Here is a 21,544-nt window from a genome sequence, read left to right as displayed (position 1 = left end):
AGGAGCCTAGCTTTGTCACCCCGTCCGCTGAAGAGCAAAGACTTGTCCTTGATTGGCCCGTGACTTAGCGGCCTTACCTGAGGCCCTTTCCCAACACGCCTGACTCATGACTTCAGAGCTGAGACCAGACAGACGTGCTTCAGTTTGCTCTCATTGACTAATTACAGCAGTTTATACAGCGCGCTCTAAAACGGCAGCAGTACAAATGTTCTGATCTACCAACATGGATGATTTTACATCGTTCGGATGACATTCTGGCACCTGATTACAGTAATTAATCTTTAGTAACTACATTTATATGCATAGCAACAGTTCACAATTAGTCTAATCTAAGATATGATGACATAAAGAGAGCAGTTTGATTGTCATGTCTTGACGAAAGTCTTCGTAGACCTAACTTTAGCATGATTAAAAGGTAATTGTTGTTGTCGGAAGAAATTTCACTATTTCAGTTTTTGAAAATTCCTGTTAACCTTTACATTGTGTGTAAATTTCACAATATACAGACCAAAAAATGACGGGAAAAAGTTATATAAAGTTATCATTTTGCAGGTTTTCTTCCAACAACAGTGTAATGCAGACTGGCCAGACAATTCAAGATACACTATATTTCCAAAAGTATTCGCTCGTCTGGCTTCACATCCATATGAACTTGAGTGACGTCCCATTCTTAATCCATAGGGTTTAATATGTCGGCCCACCCTTTGCAGCTATAACAGCTTCAGCTCTTCTGGGAAGGCTTTCCACAAGGGTTAGGAGTGTTTATGGGAATCAGACACTGATACTGGACGAGAAGGCCTGGCTCACAGTCTCCACTGTAATTCATTTAAGAGTTCCTTTCACTGGAACTAAGGGGCCGAGCTCAACTCCTGAAAAACAACCCCACACCATGATCCCCCCTCCACCAAACTTTACACTCAGCACAAAGCAGTCAGACAAGTACCGTCTCCTGGCAACCGCCAAACCCAGACTCGTCCATCAGATTGCCAGATGGAGAAGCGTGATTGGTCACTCCAGAGAACTCGTCTCCACTGCTCTAGAGTCCAGTGGCGGCGCTTTACTCCACTGCATTCCACGCTTTGCATTGCGCTTGGTGATGTAAGGCTTGGATGCAGCTGCTCGGCCATGGAAACCCATTCCATGAAGCTCTCTACGCTGTTCTTGAGCTGATCTGAAGGCCACATGAAGTTTGGAGGTCTGTAGTGATTGACTCTGCAGAAAGTCGGTGACCTCTGCGCACTATGCCCCTCAGCATCCGCTGACCGCTCTGTCATTTTACGTGGCCGACCACTTCGTGGCTGAGCTGCTGTCGTTCCCAATCGCTTCCACTTTGTTGTAATCCCACTGACAGTGGACTGTGGAATATTTAGTAGTGAGGAAATTTCACGACTGGACTTGCTGCACAGGTGGCGTCCGATCACGGTACCACGCTGGAATTCTCTGAGCTCCTGAGAGCGACCCATTCTTTCACTAATGTCTGTAGAAGCAGTCTGCAGGCCTAGGGGCTCGGCTTTATACACCTGTGGCCATGGAAGTGACTGGAACACCTGAATTCAATGATCTGGATGTGTGAGTGAATACTTTTGGAAATATAGTGTAGATCTTAACATGTAAAGACTGACAATTTTGACAGTTTTATGGACACCAAAACAAACCCACTGCTAAAGCTGTAGCCACTAAATGGACCAATATTTTATACAGCTCACAGTTCCGATCAACTCTTCAACCAACATAGAACTTTGGCTGCTGTATGCATGCAAATGTGGCAAGTCGTTCATAGACCTCTTAAATTCCAACCCTCTCAATTCCAGTCAATAGTTCATTGTGAAATAAGAAAGAAAGAAAGATGGACAATGAGTGAGAGAGCAAAGACAGAATTAAAGAAATAATTCAGTAATGAATTAACTAATTAAATAGGGCTGTGCAAAAAAAAAAAAAAGTCTGTCTGGCTGTGCAACAAGTACACAACCTGAGCAAACAATGCAAAACAATGAAAGCACCATTCACTGTAGTGCAAGGTGTGAAATAATGAAGTTCTAGAGGCTCCCGAGTGGTGCAAGGCTCTAATCGTTGGCCCTGCATCAGATTAACTGGCAGTTCCTCTGTTAACCATGACTGGAAGTCCAAAAGAGTGTAATTGGCCTCACTCTCTCTGAGTGGTTGGGATGACCCTCTGCCCCCTCTCCAATCGCTTAGTATGTTAGCCAATGTGATGTGAATTGGGAGTTAGAGGGCCACAAGTAAACTGGGGGTAAACTGGGAAAGCGCATTTCCTTTTCTGTACAAGTCTTGAAAAAGCCCTGCACTTTTTAGTGTTTTCCTTGATCCAACTAATCAGCTCATTAACAGAGATAACTGAGATAAGGTGGCTGTGTTAAGGCAGGGAGAGCCCTCAAATGTGCAGGACAGTGCACCTCCAGAACCAGAGCTAAGAAACACTGCTTATGATGATGCAGGTTTGTTGTGACAGTATCTATAATTATAACAAACATCACAACTGAAGTATTATTACATATTGCTTAAGTTAATAACTAAGTCCGTTTTTATGCGTGTGCACTTTGTCATTGGCTTATAGCAGAGTGGTTAAGTCACCCATTTTACAGAGTATACAGCTGTTCTAACGTTAGAAGCTTCCAGCTAATTTTACCACCCTCGTGTGTAAAATAATTTGATCCATTCTGTCGTCACAGCCCTTAATGATGTGTTCATTCTGGATACAAGAAGGGTAAAGATGAGATTCATCGAGCAGCCCTACAACGAATGCATGAAGGAAAGACTGAATGACTGAACGAATGTAAGGACCAACACGTCAGAGAAAATAAATAAGATTATGAAAGTCAGTGTTCAGCCCACGCAGTTGCAAATTCAGTCAGTGGCTATGGCCTCATTCTTGATTTCCGGAACTGGACCTGTTCTCGGTGCAATACAATCCTACACTCACGCCCCAGCTGGCTTTCCATTTCCCCCTTACAGAATGCTTTCTACGATGCTCCACACACTCATTCATTAAAGTTGCGAGCTACAGAGGAAAGGAGGCATTTGAAAAGATAATTGTTATTATTATGCCATCATTAAGGACAAAGGAGGGGGTATCCAAGGCTTTCTTAATATATCCTATTAACATATCCATGGCAGCGATATGCATATGTGCGGGATTTATAGTCACACATATTATTACACAGTTGACTACCTTGTACAGTGTATCCTGTTTCACACTCTTGCTGCTGTAACACCTGATTCATCACAAGGGGTTTGGTAATTAGCTGATGATTCATATCAGGCGTAACAACAGGGCAAGCGCTGAATTGCATGCGGCGCTGCTTCCAAAATATTGAAACCACTGGCCTTGAGTTCATACAGTGTCTCCCACACGTAGGTTATTCTTCTGTGGTGCCCAAATATAATTCAACCTATTTAAAAGGTTTCATTTTTTCTTGGTTTTATTGTTTTCACAGCCCTGGAAAAGGATGGCATGCCACTCCAGGTAAGGGGAGAGGACTTGCCCCAGGTGGAGTTCAAGTACCTGGGGGTCTTGACGAGTGACGGGAAGAGGGATGGTGAGATCGGCCGCAGGCTCGAACGGCGGCAGCAGTAATGCGGTCACTGTACCGGACTGTAGTGGTGAAGAGGGAGCTGAGCCAGAAGGCAAAGCTCTCTGTTTACCGGGTGGTCTATGTGCCCACCCTCACCCGTGGTCATGAGCTGTAGGTAATGACCCGAGGAATGAGATCACGGATACAAGCAACGGAAATGAGCTTATTTCGCAGGTTGGCGGGCTACACTCTATTTGATAGGGTGAGTAGAGCTGCTAGTCCTCTACACTGAGAAGAGCCAGTTGAGGCTGTTCTGGCCCCCTGGACACCGCCCAGTGGAGGTTTACCAGGCAGTGAATTTTGCTCATTTTAAGAGACATTATTAGAGTAAATGAGTCTAACGCAGCGTCAATGTCAACCACTTTTGCCAGTAATTATGGTTTTGTACACTGTACACTACACAGGGCGATTCAAAAAGATTTGTCCAATTTCAAATGATTTATTTCTCTTGTAAATCATCACAGATCAGTGCAGTGAACTGTAAACGGTTTAACTGAGCATAAGGTTGATTATGTAATTGTACAAGTTCTCATTCTGAACCTCCTCCAGCTGTACGGACGACATCAACACCACAGTCAAACTCATCCCAGACTGGACTGAGCGTGTCGGGCGTCGCTGCTCTCACGGCTCTTTCAGTGGGATTTCGGAGATCATCCAGTGCTGTGGAACCAGCGCCGAACGTTCTGAGCTGCTGGAGCCCCACTGCCCTTGAAAATCAGGCTTCAGAGTTCTAACAGATTCACTCTTATTGACGTGGAGAACGCTTTCTGCTCAGGGGTCTCAGCTCCTCTCAGACTGAAGGGAGCCGGTCAGAAACTCTATGACCGCCTCTTTCAGTTGGAATCTGATTGGTTCCTCGGCGCCTCACGGTTTGAAAAATATGCCGCTCTGAAACCGGACGAATCTTTTTGAATCACTCTGTACAACTGCAGAAACGACCAGACCAAATTTCTCCTGTCAGTCCTAAAACATTTCGATTTTAGGCTTATCCCCTTTAAGAGCAGATTTTAAAAATTGCCAGCACTTTTCAGGCTACTAATCAAAAATGCTCAAACTTACATCAAAACACCTTAATTGCTGACATTAGCTATACTCATAATCATATTTCAGTGGAGCAAAGGCCCAGCAATTGTTTTCAGAGGCAAACTTGACAGGAACGCTGAAAACCTCAGGCTGACAGCCTCCATAAGGAATACCTGCAGATGGTGATGGTGGGCAAACTGAGTTAAAATTAGCAAAACTCTGAGTGAGTAAAACACACACTCTCTCAGTGTCGCTCTCTCTCTGCTGTTTTCTCTCATGGCTTAGTAATTGATGGGCTGGCCGGGCTATTTTTAGCCGCTTCAACCTCAAGAGACTTGGAAGTGAAGCGCCTGAAATGACAAGCCTCGTAGTTTCCTCAACAAAGCCTGGGTCATCCTCTAACGCATGAGAGGCAGAGCCAAAGATCAGAGCTAAAAAGACATGCAAAGCAGAACTCAAGAGGATCTCACAGATGCAGCTGGATATTTTTTACATATTAATAGCATTTCAGCATCTAGGCTGCCTCAAGAACACGTCTGACTTGGGTGCGTTTCATTCGTTGGGTTGAGGTAAACGACAAATGACTTCAAACTTCTGTCCAAGCTATTAAAATAGACTTTAGATATTTATGATCTGTTTAAGCCCAAAGATACTCTCCATGGGGAGAAGTCTGTCCCAAAACCTACCCCCTAAATTTACACTTGTGGAAATTATTTTTACTTTTAAACGAAGCGGAACAATTCAGATTCATCACAAGCTGACTTTTAAACTTAAAAACTAATCCAGAAATGCTGTCCCACCTTTTCACATTTCACATTACCGAAATACAGAATCTTTGTATGTGGGCGGGGCCTTGTTTTAGCCACGCCCCTGCATTTTAGAGCAGGACATGAGGCTGCATCCCTGTCCCTCATGGCCACATGGTGGGCAGATAGATCGTACTGTTTTGAAGTAAATGTGTCCCAAAGTCTGAACTGTCATTACCCAAACAGATTTTCTGAAAGTAAGTAACCGTTTTTAGCGTTTTAACAAAAATATTCAGATTCTTATGCATATAAGCTGTTCAAAGTTGTGTTTGCAAGTCATGTACTGAGTAGTTTTTTTAAAATTATGCTAAAGAAAAAAAAAAAAAAAAGTCACAACTGAAACATTTTGTAAAGTTTCGTTATGGCCGTTTTCCAGTAGTGACAATATTAAAAGTTCAATCCGTCTTAATAAAATAAACATATTTAAACTACAGGGTCACTCCAAGCAAAAGGATTCCAAGTCAGCTAAAACAGTAACTTTACAGGAGAAGGAAAAAACATACTGTGTTTTTAATGGAAGTCAATGGAACCAGACGTCTTTCCAAGTCATTTTGGGTTGTTTCTTTTGGTCCATTCATCATAAGATTTACAGACAATGTGAAGGGAAACTGGTATTTTCAAATTATGTCAGAAACTGGAAAATGACAAAAATGGATGTGAGGTTTTCTATCCGACAACAGTGATATGTTGTTTGCAATATTTCCTTTTTATCACAGCATAATGTTATTAATATTGAGAATATTATTAAAATGTTTGTTGTCATTTCTGTCATACACACACACATATATATATATATATATATATATATATATATACACACACACACACACACACACACACTCACCTAGGGGCAATTTAGCATGTCCAGTTGGCCTGACTGCATGTCTTTGGACTGTGGGAGGAAACCGGAGAACCCGGAGGAACCCCACACAGACACGGGGAGAACATGCAGACTCCACACAGAGAGGACCCCGAATCGAACCCAGACCCTCCTCACTGTGAGGCAACAGCGCTACCCACCGCGCCACCGTGTCGCCCTTAATCAAAGTGGGTAACAGAGTATCAGAGAAACAGATGGACTACAGTCTGTAACTGTAGAACTACAGAGTGCAGCTATACAGTAAGTGGAGCTGATAAAGTGGACAGTGAGTGTAGAAACGAGGAGGTGGTCAGAGTGTTACGCCTGACCGGTGTATAACTAAAATTTTTGTTCTAAATGCTACTTTATTATACACTCACTGGTCACTTTATTAGGTACACCTGTTGTTTGTTAACACAAATAGCTAATCAGCCAATCACACGGCCGCAGCTCACTGCATTTAGGCGTGTAGAGGTGGTCAAGACGACTTGCTGAAGTGCAGACCGAGCATCAGAACGGGGAAGAAAGGGGATTTAAGGGACTTTGAACGTGGCGTGGTTGTTGGTGCCAGACGGGCTGGTCTGAGTATTTCAGAAACTGCTGATCTGCTGGGATTTTCACGCTCAACCATCTCTAGGGTTTACAGAGAACGGTCCGAAAAAGAGGAAATATCCAGTGAGCGGTCAGTTGTGTGGACGAAAATGCCTTGTTGATGTGAGAGGTCAGAGGAGAATGGGCAGACTGGTTCCAGATGATAGAAAGACAGCAGGAACTCAAATAACCAACCAGAATCTCTGAGGAACGTTTCCAACACCTTGTTGAAAGTGTGACAAGAAGAATTAAGGCAGTTCTGAAGGCGAAAGGGGGTCCAGCCTTTTACTGGCCAGGTGTACCTAATAAAGTGGCCGGTGTGTAAATACAACCTATACAATGCAGCGCTGACAGAAGCCCAATGATATAGTGACGCTGTTAATAGACAAGTTGTTAATCAAAATAATTTACATGGCAATTAACCACCAGCTACAGCTGAGAAGATCATGACAGGCCTACAACTGTTCTCTCAATATTTCCCCCATTATTTCACAAGCAGTGCACAACACAGTGTAACACTAGTGTCAGTGTGTAACGAGGACACCATTCGGCAGCTGCCTCGGTGAACGGAACAACATACATTAGTAAACACAGGACAAATGGCAGGATTAGCTACAGCAACAGCACAACAACGGGCTGCGGAGTCACGGGAACAGGTCAAACACTGAGACCGTACGGACTCGAATGCAGATAATGTGAGGAGCGTTCGGCGTTAAAGTGGGACGTGCTGCTAAGCTGCCTCTGCAGCTCTTACACGCTACAGCAACACAGTGCGGGAAGATACGACTGACTCTCGCCTCAGACGTGTCGGCGCAACACGTGACGAGCCCTCACTCTCATTCTTTAATCTCCTGCTTTGACAGAAATGCTCCAAAATTGCTTGGAATAAAGTCCATTTACATTAACTTCCATTCAAAGTCCTGACCGTTCTTTGTCGGTAAAGCTACCGTTCTGGAGATACACAGTTCTGCTCCGCATCAGCGTAGGCCACTGGGACATCCGTAATGCGGAGATCACGGAACCTCCTTAAAACGTTCGGATAATGTGTGCACTTGATTTTGTTTTAGTAAACGTTATACTTAGTTAGGAAAGCTAAAAAAGGGTGAATTTCACACTGTCCTACTAGCGCTGCTCTGGGTCCTTTCATCTCCACGTCGGACAATAGGAACAGTGGTAAATCTGTGCAACAGAGGGACAACCAGCCAAGTCCTTTCATGTAGCAGCAATAAAAGGCATCCACTTCGAGATAATGAAATTAGATACCCGGCTGTTCTGTGACATGGGGAGCAAACGGCAACATTTCAGACACTAAGCAGGGAAAACACTTGATATTTCGATTAACTGCTGGAGCCTTAATGGTCCCACAATTAAATGATTTAATCATTTGGCTGTTGCTCATTTCATTCAGCTGGCCGTTTCTGGAGGACCAGAAAAGCAGTGTTATTTGAAAGAGCCTAAATGGAGCTCGGCCACTCCATCAGGCTCATAGCAAGGGCCGACAGGATAAGGAGACAAAGTTAAACAAGACTTACCTTTTGTAGGCTAGTGGGATTCAGCTGAGTTTTGTCTATGATCTTGACAGCCACCTGTAGAGAAAATGGAAATGAAGTTACAGTTCCTCAGTGTTAAATACAGACAGATGGTGTTAATGAACTACGCTGAATTAATGATGCACAGAACCGCCCACAGAGACTCTTACGCACCTCTGCGCATCTACACAAGGCTCAAGCCACTGACTGCACTGATGGACAAAAGAGATGAAGTCATTCAAAGCCGCACTGGAATTCAGGAGACTAGGAGAGGTCACAAGCAAACGCTGACCGGGGTTTGGTTTTCCAATGAGTGAGGTCAAAAACTCAAACGCCTTAATGATGCTCGCCTGCTGTTTGTTTACACTGCCAGTTTGTTTATACATCTATACATACCGCTCTGCCGCTTTGTTTATACATCTATACACACTGCTCTGCCGCTTTGTTTATACATCTATACATACTGCACTGCCGCTTTGTTTACACATCTATACATACTGCTCTGCCGCTTTGTTTACATATCTATACATATTGCACTGCCGCTTTGTTTACACATCTATACATACCGCTCTGCCGCTTTGTTTACACATCTATACATACTGCGCTGCCGCTTTGTTTATACATCTATACATACTGCACTGCCGCTTTGTTTACACATCTATACATACTGCGCTGCCGCTTTGTTTACACATCTATACATACTGCGCTGCCGCTTTGTTTACACATCTATACATACTGCGCTGCCGCTTTGTTTACACATCTATACATACTGCTCTGCCGCTTTGTTTACACATCTATACATACTGCGCTGCCGCTTTGTTTACACATCTATACATACTGCTCTGCCGCTTTGTTTATACATCTATACATACTGCGCTGCCGCTTTGTTTACACATCTATACATACTGCACTGCCGCTTTGTTTATACATCTATACATACTGCACTGCCGCTTTGTTTACACATCTATACATACTGCACTGCCGCTTTGTTTACACATCTATACATACTGCGCTGCCGCTTTGTTTACACATCTATACATACTGCTCTGCCGCTTTGTTTACACATCTATACATACTGCGCTGCCGCTTTGTTTATACATCTATACATACTGCGCTGCCGCTTTGTTTACACATCTATACATACTGCTCTGCCGCTTTGTTTACACATCTATACATACTGCTCTGCCGCTCTGTTTATACATCTATACATACTGCACTGCCGCTTTGTTTACACATCTATACATACTGCTCTGCCGCTTTGTTTACACATCTATACATACTGCGCTGCCGCTTTGTTTACACATCTATACATACTGCTCTGCCGCTTTGTTTATACATCTATACATACTGCACTGCCGCTTTGTTTACACATCTATACATACTGCACTGCCGCTTTGTTTATACATCTATACATACTGCACTGCAGCTTTGTTTATACATCTATACATACTGCTCTACCGCTTTGTTTACACATCTATACATACTGCACTGCCGCTTTGTTTATACATCTATACATACTGCTCTACCGCTTTGTTTATACATCTATACATACTGCACTGCCGCTTTGTTTACACATCTATACATACTGCACTGCCGCTTTGTTTATACATCTATACATACTGCACTGCAGCTTTGTTTACACATCTATACATACTGCACTGCCGCTTTGTTTACACATCTATACATACTGCACTGCCGCTTTGTTTATACATCTATACATACTGCACTGCCGCTTTGTTTATACATCTATACATACTGCTCTTCCGCTTTGTTTATACATCTATACATACTGCACTGCCGCTTTGTTTATACATCTATACATACTGCACTGCCGCTTTGTTTATACATCTATACATACTGCACTGCCGCTTTGTTTACACATCTATACATACTGCACTGCCGCTTTGTTTATACATCTATACATACTGCACTGCAGCTTTGTTTATACATCTATACATACTGCTCTACCGCTTTGTTTACACATCTATACATACTGCTCTGCCGCTTTGTTTACACATCTATACATACTGCACTGCCGCTTTGTTTACACATCTATACATACTGCACTGCCGCTTTGTTTATACATCTATACATACTGCACTGCAGCTTTGTTTATACATCTATACATACTGCTCTACCGCTTTGTTTACACATCTATACATACTGCACTGCCGCTTTGTTTACACATCTATACATACTGCACTGCCGCTTTGTTTATACATCTATACATACTGCACTGCCGCTTTGTTTACACATCTATACATACTGCTCTACCGCTTTGTTTACACATCTATACATACTGCACTGCCGCTTTGTTTACACATCTATACATACTGCACTGCCGCTTTGTTTATACATCTATACATACTGCACTGCAGCTTTGTTTATACATCTATACATACTGCTCTGCCGCTTTGTTTATACATCTATACATACTGCTCTGCCGCTTTGTGTATACATCTATACATACTGCACTGCAGCTTTGTTTATACATCTATACATACTGCTCTGCCGCTTTGTTTATACATCTATACATACTGCTCTGCCGCTTTGTTTACACATCTATACATACTGCACTGCAGCTTTGTTTATACATCTATACATACTGCACTGCCGCTTTGTTTATACATCTATACATACTGCTCTGCCGCTTTGTTTATACATCTATACATACTGCACTGCAGCTTTGTTTATACATCTATACATACTGCACTGCAGCTTTGTTTATACATCTATACATACTGCACTGCCGCTTTGTTTATACATCTATACATACTGCACTGCCGCTTTGTTTATACATCTATACATACTGCTCTGCCGCTTTGTTTATACATCTATACACACTGCACTGCCGCTTTGTTTATACATCTATACATACTGCACTGCCGCTTTGTTTATACATCTATACATACTGCGCTGCCGCTTTGTTTATACATCTATACATACTGCGCTGCCGCTTTGTTTATACATCTATACATACTGCGCTGCCGCTTTGTTTACACATCTATACATACTGCGCTGCCGCTTTGTTTACACATCTATACATACTGCGCTGCCGCTTTGTTTACACATCTATACATACTGCGCTGCCGCTTTGTTTACACATCTATACATACTGCGCTGCCGCTTTGTTTACACATCTATACATACTGCGCTGCCGCTTTGTTTACACATCTATACATACTGCTCTGCCGCTTTGTTTACACATCTATACATACTGCTCTGCCGCTCTGTTTATACATCTATACATACTGCACTGCCGCTTTGTTTATACATCTATACATACTGCACTGCCGCTTTGTTTATACATCTATACATACTGCACTGCCGCTCTGTTTATACATCTATACATACTGCACTGCCGCTTTGTTTATACATCTATACATACTGCACTGCCGCTTTGTTTACACATCTATACATACTGCACTGCCGCTTTGTTTATACATCTATACATACTGCACTGCCGCTTTGTTTACACATCTATACATACTGCACTGCCGCTTTGTTTATACATCTATACATACTGCACTGCCGCTTTGTTTATACATCTATACATACTGCTCTTCCGCTTTGTTTATAAATCTATACATACTGCTCTGCAGCTTTGTTTATACATCTATACATACTGCACTGCCGCTTTGTTTATACATCTATACATACTGCTCTGCCGCTTTGTTTATACATCTATACATACTGCACTGCCGCTTTGTTTATACATCTATACATACTGCTCTTCCGCTTTGTTTATACATCTATACATACTGCACTGCCGCTTTGTTTATAAATCTATACATACTGCTCTGCAGCTTTGTTTATACATCTATACATACTGCACTGCCGCTTTGTTTATACATCTATACATACTGCACTGCCGCTTTGTTTACACATCTATACATACTGCACTGCCGCTTTGTTTATACATCTATACATACTGCACTGCCGCTTTGTTTACACATCTATACATACTGCACTGCCGCTTTGTTTATACATCTATACATACTGCTCTGCCGCTTTGTTTATACATCTATACATACTGCACTGCCGCTTTGTTTATAAATCTATACATACTGCACTGCCGCTTTGTTTATACATCTATACATACTGCACTGCCGCTTTGTTTATACATCTATACATACTGCTCTGCCGCTTTGTTTATACATCTATACATACTGCTCTGCCGCTTTGTTTACACATCTATACATACTGCACTGCCGCTTTGTTTACACATCTATACATACTGCACTGCCGCTTTGTTTACACATCTATACATACTGCACTGCCGCTTTGTTTATACATCTATACATACTGCTCTGCCGCTTTGTTTACACATCTATACATACTGCGCATTATATTTTATGGCTGTTTTAGTATATTTTATTATATATCTTTACTTCTTCCATTTATCCACCTGTATAATAGTGTATGGCAGTACTTTTGCTCTTGTTTTGATTGTGTTTATATGAGTTTTAAAAAAGGTCAGACAACAGAAACAGACTTAAATGACAGTAACAATCCAGGGCCTTTCAAACATCCCAAAACACTTTACTGGAAACACGACATGGCAAAAATGGTCCAATGGTAAATTTGACTTGACTCTTTTCTAAAATCAAGTTTAATTGAGTCAACATGACAGCCATCATGCCACATGATGAACATGACTCCCCCACTGTGGTTCACACAGCATATACCACGTTACGAGCAGACACTGCTAGCGCTTATCAGCAAATCAGCGGAACACCGCTTTACGGTCACTTGTACAGAAACCCCTTAAAGGAAATGACTCACAGAAGAAGTGCTGCAGCTCAGTCTCCAGAGTGCAGGGGAAGGAAATGTTCAGGCTAAAAGAGGAAAATCTAAGCTTTTTAAATGTGTAGTTTACTCCACTCTGAGTGTGAAAGTGGAAAAAAAGAGAAAGAAAGAAAGAAATGGTCAGTTTTCTAGGTATGCTAGTGACCATGAGTGGTGCCTCAGTGTCGCTGCTGAACCGAGTACCAAAACCATCCAGCCAACAGCGTCCTGTGGGCAGCGTCCTGTGGGCAGCGTCCTGTGGGCAGCGTCCTGTGGGCAGCGTCCTGTGGGCAGCGTCCTGTGGGCAGCGTCCTGTGACCACTGATGAAGGATTAAAGGACGATCAACACAAACTGTGCAGCAGCAGATGAGCTGTCATCCCTGACTTTACATCTACAAGGTGGACCGACAAGGTTGGAGTGTCTAATAGAGTGGACAGTGAGTGGACACCTGTGTCTGATCCACTCAGACCAGCACAGCACACACTAACACACCACCATCACCATGTCAGTGTCACTGCTGAGAATGATCCACCACCCAAATAGTACCTGCTCTGTGAGGGTCCATGGGGGTCCTGACCACTGAAGAACAGGGTAACAGAGTATCAGAGAAACAGATGGACTACAGTCTGTAACTGTAGAACTACAGAGTGCAGCTATACAGTAAGTGGAGCTGATAAAATGGACAATGAGTATAAAAACAGCGAGATGGACGTGAGGTGGAACAGAACGAGTCTTGGCTCCTCTCGATGTTCCTTCCCCTGGTGAGAAAAGCCGCATATTCGAATGTGCGGCAGCAGTAATGTGGTCACTTTGATGGTGAAGAGGGATCTGAGCCATAAGGCAGAGCTCTCTGTTTACTGGTCAGTCTACATCCCACCCCTCACCTGTGGTCATGAGCTGTGGGTAATGGCTGAAACAATGAGATTGCGAATAAAAAGCACGGAAATGAGCCTCTTCGCAGGGTGGCGCTACACTCTACTTCACAGGATGAGGAGCTCGGTCATCCGGGAGGAGCTTGGAGTAGAGCCGCTACTCCTCTGCACTAAGAGGAGCCAGTTGAGGTGTTTGAGTGCCTGATCAGGATGCACCTTGTCTGCCTCCCGGTGGGAGTTTACCAGGCACGGCCTACTGGGACAAGACCCCAGGGTCGTCCTAGGACTTGCTGGAGGGACTATATCTCCAAGTTTACGTTTAAGGCAACTGGCAGACGCTCTTATCCAGAGCGACTTACAATTTGGTCATTTTACACAGGAAGGAGACGGCAGTGTTAGGAGTCTTGCCCAAGGACTCTTATTGGTGTAGTATAGGGTGTTTACCCAGGCAGGGATTGAACCCCAGTCTACAGCGTGGAAGACAGAGTTATTACCCACCACACCACACCAACCACTGGGAGCGGCTCAGAGTCCCCCGGAACGAGCTGGAGGAGGTTGCGGGGGACAGGGTTGTCTAGGATTCTCTGCTCTCCCAATTGCTACCGCGACCATTTCTGGACTAAGCGGTTTAAGATGATGATGATGCTGATGATTGAGTAATGCACATCTGAAACATACTGTGGAGCAATGTTTCGGGATGAAGACTGAATGTTCCGCCATCCTTGCCGCAGACCACAGTCAGACAGTTTGCCTCAATGTGCTGGACATCTGACTGCCAGGTCTGAGTGGTTACATGACGGGCTCCTTCCTCGAATGTGGGGGCTGATGCCAGGCTGGTGATGAGCTGTTTGTAGGCAGTGCTGTGCGTGTGGGTGTGGGAGGGAGGCTGTATATATGGAGGAGAAAGACAAGAGAGAGGCTGTGTATGAAACAGAAGGGCTAGGGTAGAAAGAGACAGAAAGAACGCGTGAGAGAGAGAGAGAGAGAGAGAGAGAGAGAGAGAGAGAGAGAGGCACGATGTGCGCAGGTGGCTGCTATTTTCAGCTCCTCTTAGGTGGGCAGGTGAACAGACAGCAGAGCGCGCTTCCTCTCTGTGGCTCCAGCCTACGGCAGCAGAGCTCATAACAAGCAGGAGCAGGAGAGCAGAATGGGGAGGGAGGGGTGGGGGGTTGGGGGTTGGGGTGGGCTGTGGGATAACGAGCCTTCATGTCCACATTCGGAGTCCGACCACAGTCCCTCGCTGCTCACAAAACGCTGCTCGCTATGCTTCTGAAACAGCCCTCAAAGGAAGAGAAAAAAACCAGGCCTGGACTTGAACAAGCACGGTCAGGCCTCCCCTTCCACTCCGGACCGCGGACACCGGACCGTTACATAAGGGCCATTTCATCCGATGCAGCCAGGCTGTACATCGACGTGCGTCAGAGTCAACGTATTCCAAGCTAAATTATTTAACCTTCGTGCAACAGAAGGGCAACGTGCTCGCTGTGCTGCATTATTCATGGAGGCAGGAACACATGGTGCATATACCGATACCCCCACCCCAGCTAGAGGGTAGTGCATTATAGGGACGGTTAGAGAAGCTGCGGCCCAGAGTCCGGCAAGACGAACGAGTGCTAGCACTCAGATTCCGCCTGATCTGTGGACACAAGATCAAAAGGTCAGAACAGATCGAGCGGAAAAGGACGGTAGGTGTGAGGTACGAAGACGAGCTGTCTCAATAATAATAACAATGGCACAGACCCACGGACGCTCTAGTCATAAGAACTAGAGAAAGAAGAACCACACAGATCCCGCTTCATGTTAAGTGCCTCCAATAACTGTAGTTACATAATAATAATGATCACATGTAACAACGTAACTACCAACGTAACAGCAGGACTACAGCCGTGTTGCTTATGTCGGTTTGTCGGCAGTCGTGGGCTGGAGGTCAGGGAACCAGCCTCGTGAACAGAAGGTCACCGGTTCGAACCCCAGAGCCGACAGCACATGACTGAGGTGCCCTTGAGCAAGACGCCTAACCCCCAACTGCTCCCTGGGCGCTGCGGATTGGGCTGCCCACCTCTCCGGGCAAGTGTGCTCACTGCCCCCTAGTGTGTGTGTGCTCACTAGTGTGTATGTGGTGTTTCACTTCACAGATGGGTTAAATGAGGAGGTGGAATTTCCCCGTTGTGGGACTAATAAGGGTCTCTTAATCTTAATCTCTTAATCTCATAATTATAGAGGGTCTCCTGTGATGCTTTGTTCTCAGGACTCGTACAACAAACTGACTACAACTACAATAACAAGAATATTAACACAGACTAGAGAGCATAATCATATGAGAGCAGTTGTAGCCGCACTGCACTGGCCGTTTCCTTCAGAATCAGCTATAAAGTTTTATTTTTATTATGCTTTAGCTCCTTCGCACATTCCCCGAGTGCTGATAGACGATGCTTTAAGATTATCTAGCGCTGCTTCTCCATCCTCCAAGCAGACTTGAAAAGAGCAGAGAGGTTCTGTTTTTATTCCCCGAAGATCTCAGTCAATATTAAAAACATAACTTTATAACTTTAATTTTATTCTTTAGCGTTTAACTAGTTTTATTCTTGTTTCCCTTTTTGTTTTTATTTACCGGAGTTTTTCTTTTACTTTCTCGTTATACTGTTATTATAGTCTTATTTTCACTTTTTCTCTTCTTGTGCATTTTAACTATGACTATATTCTATTTTAATTGTTGGATTTTTAAAATGATTTATTTTTGATTATTTCTTTTCTTCTTCTTCCGCTGTTACTTTGTATCGTGAAGCACTTTGAGTTGCATTTTTACTGCATGAAATTTGCTTTTTAATTAAAGATGATTATTATCATTATTATCATTATCATTATTGATATTAGACATGTATAGCTTGACGGTTGTAACAGCATCTATAGCACATTCTCCGTCAACCTGAAAGCCTTTCATGATGCAAAGCACCCTTTGGTTCTTTGGGTGTTCACAGTTCTACTCTTTCGTAAGGAACCCTTGAAGAGCCCTAATGTAAGAGTGTACTGTAACCCATCTGTAGCAGTTAATATATCAGTCCTTACGTTGTAGATGCATGTGTTGTTAGTGTATAACGACATGGAGATCACGTGCAGTACGGAGAAAAGAAGGACAGTCAGGGAGACACTGTCTCTCCGCGAGTTCCAGAGTTTGGCGTCTGCATCATCGAGCATCTTCCTGCGTAACCTCCTCAGAGTAACTACTAGAGATGCACCATATGGTACCAAACACTAGTACTGCGATTAAACTGGCAGCCACTGTGACTGAGATGCGCCTCGCAATACATCAGAAATGGTGTAGCGTCTAGACCTGCATCCAGTAACGGGTGACAACAGCGGTCACAACCCCAGTAAAAACGTAACCCTTTAAGGCAGATGCGAAAACGTGTCCACGTCTCAAGTATAAGCTGCTCTTCTCTGTCGTTCACATACGTAAGAAAGCAATAGCCGTTAACCCTCAACTCTCCTCTCTCCAGAAAAGGCCAGAGAAGGTCTTCAGAGAGTCCACAGTCTGCAGTGTGAGGCTACTGGAACCGGGCTTCACTGAGTCCTGTGGATGTGTGAGAGCTACTGCATGGTGAAGTGAGAAAAAGGCGTCCGCGCTCCACCTTTCTGGCCCTGTTTGATGCAGACAGAGTAGATGAAAGCCACAAGCTGGACAACAGCCTCTCTACAAGCAGCGAAGCTACTGGACCAACTACATCTTTCACTGCGTTTGTCCAGCCAGTCACCTTTTCGCCAAGGCTACTTTGGCCCAGTCCCATTCCACCCCTTGCCCCTACCACTCAGCCCTAAGCCCTCCGTTTTGCATGTTCACGTCTAGGGGTGGGGTGTCCTGATTCTTGTTGAGATAGAGGGGTGGGGCGAAGTGTTGGGGGCTACATGACCCTCCAAAAATGACGATAAACACTGTATAATCTTAGTTTAATGATGTTTCAGTGTATTTTGGTTGTTTTTCTTCATAACAAGCATAAAAAAATCTCTAATAGTACGCAAATGTCTCGGTATCTAGCTGGCTAACTTTCCCGTTCCACCTTAAATAGTCCAGCAGTTCTGACATCTGAAGCTCCAGAATGTGACTGCTCCTCCGTTTAAGGTGGAACGGGAAAAATTCTTAAGAATCTGGAGAATATCTGACTTCAGCTTCATATCACTGAAGAATTAGGGGGGGGTGATAATAAATAATTGCCCCCCTCTTTGAAGCCGTCTGATCCCTAAATGTAACCAAAGCCCAGCAGTGAGGAGCTGAACTTTCCCCTCCTCTGCTGTCCTTACAGATAAATACGATCACTCACTACAGAAAGCTGTTCTTAAGCTATATATTGCCCTGTTATGACTTTTATATTTCATAACGATAATAAATGTCTTACAATCTGACCGTTTCATACTAATAGAGTTAATGAAGATGTTAATATGCACCTAATATCTTCAATGAAATTAACGCACTGTATATTTAACAGCCTACAGACATGAAAGTTCAGTAAAGGAAAAATCTTTAAAGCATCTGTGGTCATCACAGAAAAAAAAAAAAAAAAAGAAACAAAACACAATCAACAAACTGATCAATACTGCAATCAGACGCTTTGTCCTCGGTCAGGTCATCCAAGCCAGCCCTGATGTGCCTCTCTTCTATTTAAAAATGTCCAATAAAAACAGCTTTAACGGTAAAATAAATTCGGAAGGTGAGCGGTAAGATAAACGGGACACGGAATCATGACTGCACGGAACAAAATGTCGGAGCGCTGGAGCAACAACGTTCGGATTGAGCTCAGACAGTTTACTCTCCCTGACTCTGCCCACCACTGTCCTACAGGCACAGAGTCGGAGTCAGTCAAACTCAGCGGCACAACCAATTAAAATCTCCATTTCAAAGTGAAAGTGAGGCCGACTGAGCTCACTAATCCACTAACTGCAAGCTAATGCTCTTACAGTCTTACAGCCGACGTCTCCACGCTGTAAAGTGCCCTAAATGTCAGTCGCAGCAGTTCTTGTCGCTGCATCAAGCCAAGACTTGATGATCTTCAGAGAGGTGAGCTAGTAAAGCATTCGTTTACGTTAATATTCAGTTTTTTGCTCAGTATTTGCAATTTGTAATAATGGTAACACGTCCTATGAATGTCATGTTTGTAAGCATCTATAAACACATTCATAGGATGTTATAATGCATTCGTAAGGCATCGTAAACATGGCTATAAATGTTTATAAACATGTGTTTTATGTTATAGCCATGTCTATTATGCATTATGAATTGTTAGCATAGTGCATTATAAGTTGCGTTCATAACACATTATAAGAGCTCATAAGCTGTATTAGTCCGCTCTGAGTAAAGTGGAGCGTGCTGGACTAAAGCCTCCTCCAGGGTTCAGACTGAGGCTTCAAGTTGAAGAATTTACTGAAGGATTTACTGAAACACTAAAACACAATAAAGCTCATTACAGGCTTCAAATGTCAGAGTTTAAACTAGAGCAACATCAGAGTTTCACCTAATGTGGGAAAGTCAATGTTCACCACTGTTAATGTTCACCACTGTTAATGTGCACCACTGTTAATGTTCACCACCGTTAATATTGACCACCGTTAATGTTCACCACTGTTAATGTTCTCCACTGTTAATGTGCACCACTGTTAATGTTCACCACTGTTAATGTTCACCACCGTTAATGTTCACCACTGTTAATGTTCACCACTGTTAATGTCCACCACTGTTAATGTTCATCACTGTTAATGTTCACCACTGTTAATGTTCACCACCGTTAATGTTCACCACCGTTAATGTTCACCACCGTTAATGTGCACCACCGTTAATGTGCACCACCGTTAATGTTCACCACTGTTAATGTGCACCACTGTTAATGTGCACCACTGTTAATGTTCACCACCGTTAATGTTCACCACCGTTAATGTCCACCACCGTCAATGTTCACCACTGTTAATGTCCACCACCGTCAATGTTCACCACTGTTAATGTTCATCACTGTTAATGTTCACCACTGTTAATGTTCACCACCGTTAATGTTCACCACCGTTAATGTTCACCACCGTTAATGTGCACCACTGTTAATGTTCACCACCGTTAATGTGCACCACCGTTAATGTCCACCACCGTCAATGTTCACCACTGTTAATGTCCACCACCGTCAATGTTCACCACTGTTAATGTTCACCACTGTTAATGTTCACCACTGTTAATGTTCACCACTGTTAATGTGCACCACCGTTAATGTACACCACCGTTAATGTGCACCACTTTTAATGTGCACCACCGTTAATGTTCACCACCGTTAATGTGCACCACTGTTAATGTGCACCACTGTTAATGTGCACCACTGTTAATGTGCACCACTGTTAATGTTCACCACTGTTAATGTTCACCACCGTTAATGTACACCACCGTTAATGTGCACCACTGTTAATGTGCACCACCGTTAATGTTCACCACCGTTAATGTTCACCACTGTTAATGTTCACCACTGTTAATGTTCACCACTGTTAATGTCCACCACCATTAATGTGCACCACTGTTAATGTGCACCACTGTTAATGTGCACCACCATTAGCCTGGCACTAACTTAACACTGCATATCCAATATTAGACTGTTTGGAACATCTGAATATTCAGGACTGAAGCCTGGCACTGACAGTATAACATGTTATTAACACTACTTATAATGCATTACATTAATAATTCATAATGCATAATAAACATGGCTAAAGTGTAATTCAGCATAGTAATTTTTTATAAAAATGTATAAGCATGTATTTTAATTCCTTATGAATGCCTCATGCATTATAACGTTATAAATGTCTTTATAGATGCTTACAAGTAACAAGGTTATTAAATGTTATCAGTAAAGATCTTTAGATATAGGAGTTGTTCACGTATTGAAAATGGTGCAAATAAAGAAACCGGGTTCAGTTAAAAGCATCATGAGTTCATGGCACGTTATCTTGCCTTAGAGCGCAACACACCGCCACTAAAGCTGGGATGGACAAAAAAGGAAAGGACAAGGTGTAGTTAATCATTCCATTAATACAATGAGAAAAATGCCAATTGTATATTTTAGGATGATGAAATTGGTCAAGTTTATACATATTCGTGAGTAAACGTCAAATCAAATCACGTTTATTGTGACAACAGATTTACACAGATAATCTAAGGTGTGTAGCCCACTTGTAGTACTAAAATATACAAAAACATACACAACACAAATATAAATTTGTGCATATACAACAAAATAATATATAAAATAAATACACACACACACACACACACAAACACACATACATATATATATAGACATATATGTGTGTGTGTGTGTGTGTGTGTGTGTCTGTGTGTGTGTGTATACACACTAGACCCTAAATATATACACATATACACCAGTATTGCACTGGGATTTCCAATGTACAGTTTGTACAATAATATCAATTATTAAAAAAGATATGATATATACAGTTGT

General features: G+C 43.0%; 1 protein-coding gene across 2 annotated transcripts in view; it reads right to left on the bottom strand.

Annotated features, from left to right (window-relative positions):
• Positions 1 to 21,544, bottom strand: part of LOC108414040 (serine/threonine-protein kinase MARK1-like) — a 97,872-nt gene that overhangs the window by 58,572 nt on the left and 17,756 nt on the right. For both annotated transcript variants that reach the window (XM_017686808.2, XM_017686809.2), the window contains exon 3: positions 8,405 to 8,458. In XM_017686808.2, the coding sequence (XP_017542297.1) occupies positions 8,405 to 8,458 (54 nt within the window). The remainder of the gene's footprint in view (positions 1 to 8,404; positions 8,459 to 21,544) is intronic.

Source organism: Pygocentrus nattereri, chromosome 22 (assembly GCF_015220715.1).
Source record: "Pygocentrus nattereri isolate fPygNat1 chromosome 22, fPygNat1.pri, whole genome shotgun sequence".
Classification (NCBI taxonomy): Eukaryota; Metazoa; Chordata; class Actinopteri; order Characiformes; family Serrasalmidae; genus Pygocentrus; species Pygocentrus nattereri.
Note: the sequence above shows the minus strand (reverse complement) of the source record. Positions and strands in the feature narration are given on the sequence as shown.